General features: G+C 42.2%; 1 protein-coding gene across 2 annotated transcripts in view; it reads right to left on the reverse strand.

Annotated features, from left to right (window-relative positions):
- hepacam2 (HEPACAM family member 2) overlaps positions 1 to 14095 on the reverse strand; it is a 101079-nt gene that overhangs the window by 16920 nt on the left and 70064 nt on the right. Inside the window, exon 8 of one of the 2 annotated variants that reach the window (XM_063043840.1) lies at positions 6285 to 6361. The exons of the other annotated variant lie outside the window; for it this stretch is intronic. Within the exon in view, the coding sequence (XP_062899910.1) occupies positions 6285 to 6361 (77 nt within the window). The remainder of the gene's footprint in view (positions 1 to 6284; positions 6362 to 14095) is intronic. 2 annotated transcript variants of the gene reach the window in all.

A 14095-nucleotide genomic window follows, 5' to 3' on the forward strand; every position in this document is an offset into this window, starting at 1 on the left:
TGTAACCCCGATCTACAGCCATGAATCCTCCGTGGGCATTTCCGTCCACAGTCAGAGTTGTTTCTGTCAATTTTAAGCAGCGATAGTTCACTTAAACGCATTAAGACATCTTTGTTGACTGTATTGATCTTGGAAGCAGTTGTGCTTTTTAGCTCTGTCAGGCTGAAACGAGAATATTTAATCGTATCCATTGAGAGTACTGGGGCTACTCGAGTCGCCCCTAGGCACCCTGGAAGTATTGTTGAGTTGTATCATGATTTCCCTACTCTTATGCTCTGTACCCACTACCTATGCAGGGAAGCAAATTAAATATCCTTTCCACTCGTATTGCCACTTTCAGGGAGCTATGAACTTGCACCCCAAGCACTCTCTCTCCCCATCTAAATTCCCTGCCATTTACTATATATGTTCTTTCAGTATATATGTACTTTGATAATAAATTTACTTTGAAATCAAAATGCACTATCTCACATTTATCTGGATTAAATTCCATCTCCCACTGTTCTACCCAACTTTCCCTCTGTATCAAGAGGCAAAATGACCCTAACTGTCCAGAAACATGTCAAATCCCAGCACAAAGCATCGATCCTTGTGCTACATCACTAGGTATAGCATTGATCCTGTGGCAAATTACCGGTTATGACGTTGATTCTTGCCACACATCACTGGTAAGAGAATTCCAGTCAGACAACAACTTATTCAACACTACTCTGCCTCCTATCAATTTTAAATTGGACCCAGTTTGCCAAAATACTTTTCAGCTAAATGGGAGCTTGCATCCTTGAGGAGCCAATTGGTTGCAACTGTGAAAAGTAACAAAGGTTCAGGATCTTTAGGAACTTTCACCACTGGTATGTATCTGAAGGCAGCTCTTAAAGTCATACTCAAACTCATGAACTATAGTACACACATTCTTCACCCCCTCTTGTCTCTGCTTTAATGTTAGTCAGAAGTTGCTATTTCTTGTGTTTCTTTGAGGGCAGGAGTCAATCAAAATTTATAATATCAGTTATAGTTGTTTCACTCTAGCAAAGCTTATGTTAAATAATTTCTGAGTTTATAGCTCCTATATCACAAGATCATTGTAATTTTTCAGGATGGTAATGTTGAATATTAATACAAGCAGGGTTTAAAATATTGTATGTTCCATATTACATGCTCTGAGCCACCAAATGTGATCCAGCAGTAATGCTCAGCCACGTTTAAATGATGATGATTAAAAATCCTGTTCCATTGTTCTCATCTTTTCTATCAAATGAATACAAATAGTGTCTTGAGCAACATAGAGCAGTACAGCACAGTGTAGCCCACCTAACCCATCCCACCGTCAATCATACAGGAGTTTAATCGGAGTGGAGGCCATTGTTACTCTACCCACAAAAGATTCTATTTTGTTCCCCCACTGTACTCAGTAATACATCTCTCACATTTTGTTGTGGTCTGACCACAAATTCTGTCAGGCTGTTTTTTATTTCACATTGAGAAGGTCTTTCTTTTTCCTGGAGCTGAAGGTTTAATGTTATTTGCCTGCATGTTGATTTAAATGTCTCAAGATCTGGAAGTCCCGCCCACAGTTTCTGAACTCCACTGAATGTATAATTTTAAATAGAAACACATCCTAAAGACGATCATTCCATTTTTTTTGTTCTACAGAGAAGCATAATGGCATAAAAAATTATAGTGTACAGACAAACAGGTGGTGATCAGAGATTTTTTAAATATAGGTATTCACTCTCTCAAACTTCCAACCTAATGGCCAAGGAATTAAGATGCTAAGTACTTTAAAAAAAAATTAGTACTTGTATAAAAATAGATTTTTCTGGAGTGCAAGACAACTACAATAATTTCTGGGCTGAAATAAACACCCAAGAAACTCAGCTAGCACTTGAAAATAGTTCAATGTGAGAGGTAAGCCCAGTGATGGCTGAGTCTGTAGACATCACCTTACAGTGCTGGGCTATTTGTCTGCTGGCCTTTTGCCATCAACCTCCACCAGAGCCTGACCAACTGCCATAATCACCCATTATAGCCTGATCCCTGCCATTCCTCCCTCTGCTATCTCAGACTTTGTCTCACTCCCAAACTTCTCTGCTACTTTTGTTGCTTGAAAGTACATTGTACAACTTTACAAAACTTCAGTTAGACTACAACTGGAGTATTGTATCCATTTCTGGTCATCATGTTATGGGAAGGATGTGAATGCACTGAGATCAGGCAGAAGAGAGCGAAGGGTGTTCCTGGATGAGCTGGATTTGTTTTCCTTGGAGTAAAGGACAATGACTTAGGTACACAAAATAAATAAAGCAGGTAGTAAAAAAAACTTTACTTCTTATGTCTAAAAAAACTATGCAATGCAGTATAGGTTTGATGAGAGAAGTAAGAAGGTTGGAAGATAACTGATACTTTTTTTCACCCAGAAAGTGGTTACAAACACTAATTCAGTGCCTGAATGTATGGTGGAGGGAGATGCTCTCAAAATTTAGAAGCACTTGAATTATCCAGGTGCTTGAGTACTGGTATAGACAAGTATTGATTAGTATTGAGCATAGATTAGTGGGCTGAAGGGTCTGTTCATGTGATGTATGACTATGACAAATAAAGTCTTGGCAGTGGCATCCAATGTAATGAAACTGAGGTGCTTTGCTTTTTTTAAAAAAGTGATATCTGCTAAAGGAGGTTTATTTCCCATATTGGAGGAGTTGTGACCATGCGTGTGTGGCAGGAATTAGTACTGATTCCCCTGTTGTTTGTCATACATATTATTGATTTGGATGAGAATGTGGCTGACAATGACTAGTAACTTAGCAGATGAAACCAAAATTTTTGGTGTAGTGGACGATGAAGAAGGCTTTCTAAGGTTGCACAACCTATGTCAGATGGGAAAGTGGGCAAAGGACTAGATATGGAATTTAATGCAGCCAAGTCCAAAGCGATGCATTTTGAAAAGTTAAACCATGGAAGAACATACAGTATAGAGTGAATGGCATGGTTGTTGGGAGTGTTAGAGACCTAAAGGGACAAGTACATAGTTTTCTGTAAGGGGTGGTACAGGCAGTGAAGGTATATGGCACGCTTGCCTTCATGAGTGGAAGCATTGAGTGCAAAAGCTGGGACATCATATTACAGCTACACAAGACATTGGCCAGGCTACTCTAGGAGCACTGTTTGCAGAAAAGATTCACAATGATCTTGCTGGAACTGAAAGGCTTGAGTGATATGGCAAGACTGAATAGACTGTTTATAGTGCTGACTATATAATGGTTTATAAAACTATGTGGAGCAAAGATAAAATGGATGGTCAGTCTTTTTCACAGATTGTGGGAGGGCATAGATTTAAGGTGAGAGGGGAAATATTTAAAGGGCACCTGAGGGGACAGGTTTTCCACACACTGGGTGTTGGGTATATGGAGTGAGATACCTGTGGAAGTGGTAGAAGCAGGTACAATTACTACATTTAAAAGACATTTCGGCAAATTAATAGATTTTTAACAAAAGGCTTTGAGGGATATGGATCAGTAACAACAAATGGGACTAGCAGAGGGAGCGCCCTTCTTTGTGGGTTGAAGGACTTGTTTCTATGCTATATAATTCTATAACTCAATGAGCAGCATGGTCTACAGACAAATAACAGAAAACAAGATTGTTGAAACAAACATGACTGCGAACAGTGCCACACCTCAGACAATTTCAATGTGTTTTGCATTATCTTTTGTTTGTTTTTTTTCCTTGTCCTTGCTTTAGCTTCCCTTCATTACCCTGCATAATGGGAGCCAGCTATCAAAGTAGATTCACACCTGGCTGTTATTCCTTTCCCTCATTCACTGAAATAACCTTCAAATACCCTGGCCATTTCCCTGTGTTTTGTTAATTTCAGCTGCCGGCTCCTGCCCCTGTGTTTGTGAGCTTAATGCTCAGAAATTTTTGCACAAGTTCTGAGCACAGGATTTCAGGACTGCTGCATCATCAGACATGATGTCATTCAACAGAAATGTTAAACTGTGGCTCTCTTTGTCTGGTGGATGCAAAATATCTCATGGCACTGCTTTGACGCCAGAGCAGGGAAATTATTCCCACCATCCTTACCCCATTTATACTGACCCAACATCACAAAAACAGATTAGCTGGTTGTTCTCTTATTACTGTTCCCTGAATTTAGCTCTGCATGAATTGACTGCCCTAGTTCCTTTAGGGACTTCATTTCAAAATACTTTGATATTTTTGAGGTATCATGTGGTTATAAAAACCACTGTATGAAAATTTTTTGTCCTTTATCAGTAAGGTAGAAATTTCCATTCAGCTTCGAAAGGTTGTTAAACATTCTAAGTGTTTTAAGCATTTAAATCGCAATACTTGCACAAATATTTTTTTTAAAACACATCCTAATACTTCCTAGGGCACACAAAATGCTGGAGGAACTCAGCAGGTCAGGCGAGGGCTCCTTGGCCTGAGAATGGCTCCTTGGGGCAGAAGAGGAGGCCACAGACCAAAATGTTGGAATGGGAATGGGGAAAGCAATTAAAATGGTTGGGCACTGGGAAACTCCACCTTCAGCAGATGGAGTGTTAGTGCTTGACAAAGCACACCCCGAATTTATGTTGGGTCTCACCAACGTGAAGGCGACCACATCAGAAGCACCGGATACGATAGGTGACTCCAACAGATTTGAAAGTGAGGTGTTGCCTTACCTGGAAGGATTGTTTGGGGCTCTGAATAGAGGTGAGGGAAGAAGTGAATGGGCAGTTGTAGTATTTCCGTCACTTGCAGAGATATGTGCCAGAAGGGAGATTAGTGGTGTGGGACAAATGGACAAGAGAATCTCGGAGGGAGCGATTCCTGTGCAAAGCAGAGAGTTGAGAGGGGGCAAGGTGGGAGGTGAAGATGTCTTGGTGGCAGCATCCCATCGAAGATGGTGGGAGTTGCAAGGAATGATGTCCTGAATGCAGAGACTCATGGGGTAGTAGGTGAGGACATGAGGAACGCTATTTATGTCAGCCGGCATGCTGATGGGGTGAGAATGGAATTCTGGGATATGGAGGAGATGCGAGTGAGGACAACATCAATAATGGAGGGTGGGAAACTCCGTTCTTTGAAGAAGGAAAACATCTCTGATGTCTTGGAATGGGAAGCCTCATCCTGGGAACAGATTCAGTGGAACAAAAGGAGCTGAGAAAAGGGAATAATATTTTTACAGTAGAGAGGTATAGTCAAGATAGCCTTGAGAATCAGTAGGTTATATAAAACAGGTTTGTCTTCAGTGGCGGAGACAGAGAGATTGAGAAAGGGGAGAGAGGTTTCAGAAGAGGGCCAAGTGAACTTAAAGGCAGAGTGGAAGTTGGAGGCAAAGTTGATGAAATTGATGAGCTCAGCATAGGTGCCTGAAGCAGCACCAATGCAGTCATCAACATAACACAGAAAGAGTTGGGGAACATTACCAGGGAAGGCTTAGAAGATTAACTGTTCCAGGTAGCCAACAAAAAGGCAAGCATAGCTGGGGCCTATGCAGGTGCCTTTGGCTGCCCTTTCAGTTTGAAGAAAGTGAGAAGAGCAGAAGGAGAAATTGTTGAGGGTGAGGACAAATTCTGCCAGACAGAGGAGGGTAGTGCTGGAGGGGAACTTACCAAGAAAAAGGTGGAGAGCTTTAAGGCCTTCATGATGGGGATAGAGGTGCAAAGGAACTAGATACCCATGGTGAAAATGAGGTGGTCAGGGCCAGTGAATTGAAAGTGGTTGAGGAGATCAAGAGCAAGTGAAGTGTTGCTGATGTAGGTAAGAAAGCACTGAACCAAAGGGGATAGAATGGAGTCAAGGTCTGTGGACACAAGTTCAGTGGGGCAAGAGAAGGCAGCGATTTGGGCCTACCTGGACAGTCAGGTTTGTGGACCTTGTGTAGGAGGTAGAAACAAGCAGTGCAGAGTAAAGGAATTATGAGCTTGGTGGCAGTGGATGGGAGATCTCCAAAGTTGATGAGGTTAGTGATTGTGCAGGAGATAGTGGCCTTATGATCCAATAACTCCTATAAGATTAGATTTCGTGAATGTGTCTATCCTTTATAAAGGCTACGTAACTCTTCCAACTGCTAATTTATTACCTCATCACCGTATTCCCTGAGTGAGTTGGTGTGATGATTCCAGGTGTAAATGCTGATTGTCATTTCCTATCATTGACTTTGCACTGACAGGATTATTCAGCAAATCAAAAGCAGGTTGATAAAGGGTTACAAAAAGGAAGTTCTACAAATGTAAACAAGCATTAAGTTTGCAAAACCAGTCTTGCTCAGCACCCACCTGTGGAAACTCTGCTGGCTCTGGCACAGCAACAAATTCATATATTCCATAATCATCCATAGAAGGTTCTTGTTCAACTGGAAATAAAGAATTTTTTTGAAATGGCAGAAGTAGCATCAAAATTTGCAAGCATAGAGCACTCCAGCAACAGTAAGGAGGATGGTGTGGTTTTGGTAACGAGGTTTTCACCAACATCTAAGATAAGAATAACAGGTGATGAGTATAAAACTAAAGGATTCTTTAGGAAAAAGCAAGAGAATTTATTGTGCTGTCATTAAGGCAACAGTGAATTTCTATCATCATGCTTATCCACCAGAAATAAACTGTTTGAAATGGTGAAGAGATGCATTTAATTGGATATTCCTACCACCAGCTTTAGAATTCAGAAGAAAGCAAAAGGATAGATACCGCTGCTATATCTACCTAAAAATTATTCAGAGTGAAGATCTTATCAAAGACATAATGTTCTGCACAGATATGAAGGGTGGAAGGGTGTGTTTCTGTGCTCTGTGACTCTGACTGTGATAGCAATAAAGTGTGGAGCAAGGGGAATATTTTATCTGAAGCCTGGGGAAAAACAAATTAAATGTAAAGGCTAGAGTTGCCTTGCAAGATAAAAAATGGTTGTTACAGAAGTCTTAAATAGAGTTTTCTGAACAGCAAACTGTTGGATTTCTGCAGTCACAGGCAGACTGGGAGTTGAAAAATATTGGCTACACTGAAGAGAACAGAGATATGTAAATGTAGAGCAAATTGGACTAGGGAATAAAATTCCCTTACAAATTTACTTAAGCGTAATTTACAAACAGTATTGGGTGGAGCTCACTATGCTGTTTTGGGTGTCAAGTATTACAATCAACTTGTTTTACTAGTTTGCCTTTCATTTGCCCTGTGATCAGAAAGTGGGAAAAAAAACCACCAGAGGGGAGTTCTACTCCAACCTTCAGCTATCCATGACTTCAACTTGCTTGGAAAACAAAATGATTCCTCAAAGTGCCAGACAGGGAAATGACACAAGTCTTTGTCATGGAAGGAGAAGGGAAAGCCAAATGCAATCCAGTACTTTCTGACGCATTTTTCAGACACCATATTGTCATGATCAATGCCTTGTTTCATCAGTTTGACAAAGCCTCAGCGCAACATCTCAATCCAAGCAATGGCGTCTGTTGCACTACTGCATTATCTGAGCAAAAGATTACAAGGATGTTGACTATTGAACTGGCAAAGACCTGTGACGAGAATACACATAAAATTAAGATGTTTGCTGGCCTGTGTTAGCATCAGTGACATCAGCAAGTGGTCTGCCACCTTCTCACGAGTCGTTGACAAGTACCAGACAACGCCCGGGGTGGAAAGGTACGATCAGCGGGAACCCGGTGTGTGTCCGCCCTTGCCTGGGTGCTGGGTTCACTGCAGAGGATCGACCGCATCTGGAGGAGGGGTCACAGTCGGTGACCTCAGGTGACATCACCAAGGACCTGCCCAAAAGTTGCTTGTGAGCCATCTCGCCGGTCTGTGAGTGAAGCCGTGTCTGAATGATCAGTTGTTCCTGTTCTATCTCTCTCTTCCCCCACATTGTCCATCGCCATGGCAACGATTACTGCGAACTGAACTACTAAACTGGACTGAACTTTGAGTCACTTTGAAATTTGGTCATTTACCCCTAGACAACGATAGAGCTTGATTGATGCTGTTATCTTAATTCTGTGCACGTGTGTTTATCATCGCTGAACTGTTGCATTTATTATCCTTTCGATTACTGTGTTGCTTGTTTCTTTAATAAAACTTTCTTAGTTCTAGTACTCCAGACTCCAACTGAGTGATCCATTTCTGCTGGTTTGGCAACCCAGTTACGGGGTACGTAACAGACCTAATTCAGTCTAGCATCACCATCAATCTGGTTCCTAAAAATGACAATGGCAACAAAACATCTGCTGCATAAGATTCACAAATGAAGCTACCAAAGACCCTCCCTCCATTTTGTCATCACCTCAAAGACAACCTGAAGACTTTCAGTCAATTGGAGCCACAGAATGCCCATGGAGTCTGGTCTGCCCTGGAGTCCACAAGAGTACCACCTATGAAAAGTGTGTCTCTACAAGAAAATATCACTCTTAATTTGATGAGAACAATCAGGAATCTGGAGAGGAACTACTTAACCACAAATGCAGGGCATTCCTGGCAGGAAGCCTCAAGCTTTCTCGATGGAAAAATACAAACCTACAAGCATCTGAAAGACAAGGTCCAATAAAAGGCCCATGGCCTACAGAACAAAGTTGGTGAAAAGAATGCTGGTGGTTCGGCAACCAACAGCCATAACATGTCCCGCCAGGACTTGTGCAGCCTAAACATCCTGGGTCCTTCTCCACTGATAGCCAAGAATGGTGGAGGGGCTATCAAAGACAATGACATCATCAGCAATTGCTGGAAGATGTGCCTTGAGCTATTCGTACAAGAATCAGTCTTTTACAGTCTTGACTTTATTCCACAATGTAGCATCCACCACAATCTCAATCAAACTCAACTCAGCAAGAGGTTAAAAAGATCGTCCAACAGCTGAAATGCATGATGGCCAATGGATTAAATAAAATCATTTCTATGGTGCCAAAGAGTGATGAAGAATTGCTTCTATCACAATTTCATGAATTTATCATCATTTGTATGCCTGGGGATCTCAAAGACAATAATTGTTTCCGTGCTTATGAAATTTTCAAAGTTCAAAGTAAAATTTATCAGAGTACATACATGTCACCACATATAACCTGGAGATTCTTTTTCCTGTGGGCATATTTAGCAAATCTATAGAATGGTAACTGTAAACAGGATCAATGAACAATAAACTGTGTAAATGCAAATTAAATCGCAATAAATAACAAGCATGAAGTAACAAGATAAATTGTCCTTAAAGAGAGACCATTGGTTGTGGGTACAGAAATAGAATGAGAGTAGTTATCCCCTTTTGTTCAAGACCCTGATTGTTGAGGGGTAGTAACTGTTCTTGTACCTGGTGGTATGAGTCCTGAGGTACTTGTACCTTCTACCTGATAGCAGCAGTGAGAAAAGTGCGAGGCCTAGGTGGTGAGGATCTTTGATGATGGGTGTGGCCTTTCTATGGCAATGTTTCATTTAGACGTGCTGAATGGTTGGGAGGGTTTCATGCGCAATGAGCTGGGCCAAACCCACTACATTTTATGGGATTTCTACTGAAAGGCATTGGTGTTCACGCACCAGGCCATAATGCAGCCACTCACAAATTACAAAAAACACAAGTTTGACTATAGTGGCTAAATTGAGATCTCCTTGTTTAGAAGTTTGCCCTTCAATTTTCCTATGTACAGAATGTAGAAGAATCCAAAGGGAATTTCTATTCCAACCTTCAGTAATCTATGACGTTGAGTTTATTTAATACAGACACACAAAGACAGCATTGACATAAAAAGCCAGGTTGGGTACGTTTTCCCTGTTTCTCTGGAATTCTATCAAGTAGTCTATTTCTAATTTTCAGAAAAACTAGTTCAATGGCATGAGTGACAAGGTTTCAAATACAGTACATCTTCAAATCCTCACTGAGGATATAGAGTGCCTATAAAAAGTATTCACCAACACCCCCCCCCACCGCCCCCAGAAGTTTTCATGTTTTATTGTTTTACAACACTGAATCACAGTGGATTTAATTTGGCTTTTATTGACACTGATCAACAGATCAACAGCGGAGTGAGAAGGTAGCAGAGTGATAGGGCTTTGGCGAGGAAGGGTCAAGGCGAAGAACTGATACGCAGAGATTCACAGATAACAGCCTTCGACTTCCCCAGCGGACTCTTCCCTTTCTCCCGTGGTCCTCTTCCGCTAACATCAGTTGCTCTGACATGGCAGATGAGCTCAGACCCGTGCCATGCTCCTCCTGTGACACGTGGAAACTCAGGGAGGCTGACAGTGTCCCTGAAGACTACGTGTGCAGGAAGTGTGTCCAGCTGCAGCTCCTGATAGACCGCATGGCAGCACTGGAGTCTGCGCGTGGACTCACTTTGGAGAATCCGAGATGCTGAGAATGTTGTGGATACCACATTTAGTGAGTTGGTCACACCGCAATTTAAGGATCTAAGGAAATATAGGGAATGGGTGATCAACAGGAAGAGTAGTAGCAGGAAGATAGTACAGGAGTCTGCTGCAGTCATCTCCCTCCAAAACATATATACCGCTTTGGAGTCTGCTGGGGAGATGGCTCATCAGGTGAAGGCAGCAGTAGCCAGGATCATGGCACCGTGGGTGGCTCTGCTGAGCGTGAGGGGAAGAAAAAGAGTGGCGGAGCCGTTGTGGTGGGGATTCCATGGTAAGGGGAATAGAGAGGAGCTTCTGTGGCTACAAATGGGACTCCCGTATGGTGGGTTGCCTCATAGGTGCAAGGGTCAGAGATGTCTCGGAGAGGCTGCAGGGCATTCTGAAAGGGGAGGGCGAGCAGCCAGCTGCCGTGGTGCATGTAAGTACTAAGGATATAGGAAGAAAGTGGGATGAGGTCCTACAAGCCGAATTTAGGGAGCTAGGAGATAAATTAAAGAGTAGGACCTCAAAGGTAATAATCTCAGGATTATTACCGGTGCCATGAGCTAGCCAGAGCTGGAATAGCAGCATAGCTAGAATGAATATGTGGCTTGATTGATGGTGCAGGAGGGAGGGTTTCAGATACTTGGGGAATTGGAACCACTTCTGGGGGAGTTGGGACCAGTACCATCCGGATGGTCTACATCTGGGCAGGGCCGGGATCAATGTCCTAGGGAGATTGTTTGCTAGTGCTGAAGGGGAGGCTTTAAACTAATATGGCAGGGGGAAAGGGAACCCACACAGAAAAGAAGAGGGAAGTGATGCAGAGACCAAAGCTAGAGTTAGTGAAGAAGAAAGTATGAGTAGAGTGTATAAAAGTAAAAAGAAAAAAATCACATAGGTCACTCGATTCTAAAAGGACAATGAGTATAAGGACACTTTATCTAAATGCCTGTAGTATTAGAAACAAGGTTAGTGAATTGTTGCACAGATCAGTACCAAAGCATATGATTTAGTGGCCATTACAGAAACCTGGTTGCAAGGTGGAAGTGACTGGGAATTAAATATCCAAGGGTATCAGGTAATATGGAAAGGTAGGCAGGAAGGCAAAGGAGATGGGATAGCGCTCCTAATTAAGGATGAGATCAGGGTGATTCTGAGAGACGATATAAGATCTACAGGGCAAAATGTTGAGTCCATCTGGGTAGAGATTAAGAATAGTAAAGGGAAAAAAAATTACTGGTGGGAGTTGTCTATAGGCCACCTAATAAAAATATTGCAGTGGCAGAGGCGACTAACCAAGAAATAACTGAGGCTTGTAAGAACGGAATGGCAGTTGTCATGGGGGATTTTAACTTCCATGTAGATTGGGTGAATCAGGTTGGTCAAGGAAGTCTTGAGGAGGACTTCATAGAATGCATCCCTGATGGCTTTCTTGAGCAGCATGTTAGTGAACCTACAAGGGAAAATGCTATCTTAGATCTAGTCCTGTGCAATGAGACAGGTAAGATTAATGATCCTGTTAGTCAGCAATCCTCCTGGAAAGAGTGATCATAGTATGATTGAATTTTGCATACAGATGGAGGGTGAAACAGTTAGATCTAAAACTAGTGCATTATGCTTGAACAAGGGAGACTACAACAGGATGAGGGAGGAGTTGGCTAATGTGGACTGGAAGCACAGGCTACTGTATTTGGTAGGACAGTTGAGGAACAGTGGAATACTTCCAAAGAGATTTTTCACAGTGCTCAACAAAAGTATATTCCAGTCAAACGTAAGGACAGTAAGTGTGGGGAGAGCCAGCCTTCGATAACTAAGGAAATAAAAGATAGTATCAAATTAAAAGCTTATGTGTACAAAGTCACAAAGAGTAGTGGGAGACTGGAGGATTGGGAAAACTTTAAAAAGCAACAAGGAACAACTGAACAAGAAATAAGGAAAGGGAAGATAGAGTATGAAAGTAAATTAGCACAAAATATAAAAACAGATAGCAGAAGTCCTTATAACTATATAAAGCAGAAGAGAGTGGCAAAAGTCAACGTAGGTCCCTTGGAAGATGAGGAGCGGAAATTGATATTGGGTGATAAGGAAATGGCTGAGGCATTGAAAGACTATTTTGTGTCAGTCTTCACGGTGGAGGACATGTCTAATATGCCAAAGAATGATGTTATGGACGAAATGGGAGGTGAGGACCTCGATAAAATCACTGTCACTAAAGAGATAGTGATGAGAAAACTAGAGGGCCTGAAGGTAGATAAGTCCCCTGGTCCTGATGAGATGCATCCCAGGGTACTGAGGGAATTGGCGGGGGTTATAGTACTTTATACTTTATTGTCGCCGAACAATTGATACTAGAACGTACAATCATCACAGCGATATTTGATTCTGCGCTTCCCACTCCCTAGAGTACAAATCGATAATAAATATTAAAAATTTAAATTATAAATCATAAATAGAAAATGGAAAGTGCAAAAAAACCAAGAGGCAGGTCCGGATATTTGGAGGGTACGGCCCAGATCCAGGTCAGGATCCGTTCAGCAGTTGTATCACAGTTGGAAAGAAGCTGTTCCCAAATCTGGCCGTATGAGTCTACAAGCTCCTGAGCCTTCTCCCGGAGGAAAGAGGGACGAAAAGCATGTTGGCTGGGTGGGTCGTGTCCTTAATTATCCGGGCAGCACTGCTCCAACAGCATGCGGTGCAAAGTGAGTTCAAGGACGGAAGATCGGTTTGTGTGATGTGCTGCGCCATGTTCACGATTTTCTGCAGCTTCTTCCGGTCTTGGACAGGACAACTTCCATACCAGGTTGCCATGCACCCTAGAAGATTGCTTTCTACGGTGCATCTATAAAAATTAGTGAGGGTTTTTGGGGACAGGCCAAATTTCTTTAGTTTTCTCAGGAAGTAAAGGCCTTCTTGGCAGTGGACTCTGCTTGGTTGGTCCAAGTCAGGTCATTTGTGATATTGACCCTGAGGAACTTAAAGCTTTTGACCTGTTCCACTTGTGCACCACCGATGTAAACTGGGTCGTGCGGTCCGCTACTTCTTCTGAAGTCAAAAACCAATTCCTTCATCTTGCTGACGTTGAGGGATAGGTTATTGTCTTTGCACCATGCCACCAGGTTCTTAATTTCCTCTCTGTACTCAAACTCATCATTACCCAAGATACAGCCTACAATTGTTGTGACATCAGCAAACTTATATATTGAGTTGGTAATCATTTATCAAAACTCTCTAGACTCTGGGCAGGTCCTGACAGATTGGAAGACAGCAAATGTCACGCCACTTTTTGAAAAAGGATGTAGGCAAAAGACGGGCAACTATAGGCCAGTTAGCTGAACATCTGTAGTTAGGAAAATGCTTGAAGTTGTCATTAAGGAAGAAAGAGCAAAACATTTAGAAAGGAGTGTTTCTATTAGACAGACGCAGCATGGATTCAGAAAGGGTAGGTCCTGTTTGACAAACTTACTGGAGTTCTTTGAGGACATAATGAGTGCAGGGATAGAGGGGAGCAGGTGGATGTTGTATACTTGGATTTCCAGAAGGCGTTTGATAAGGTGCCACACAAGAAACTTATAAATAAGATACGGATGCATGGAGTCAGAGGAAGTGTATTGGCATGGATAGTGGATTGGTTAACCAATAGAAGGCAGAGAGTTGGTATAAATGTGTGTTTCTCTGGTTGGCAGTCAGTGGTGAGTGGGGTGTTGCAGGGGTCGGTGCTGGGCCCACAGCTGTTTACCATTTACATTGATGATTTGGAAGAGGGAACTGAG

This window comes from Mobula hypostoma, chromosome 3, assembly GCF_963921235.1.
Source record: "Mobula hypostoma chromosome 3, sMobHyp1.1, whole genome shotgun sequence".
Lineage (NCBI taxonomy): Eukaryota > Metazoa > Chordata > Chondrichthyes > Myliobatiformes > Myliobatidae > Mobula > Mobula hypostoma.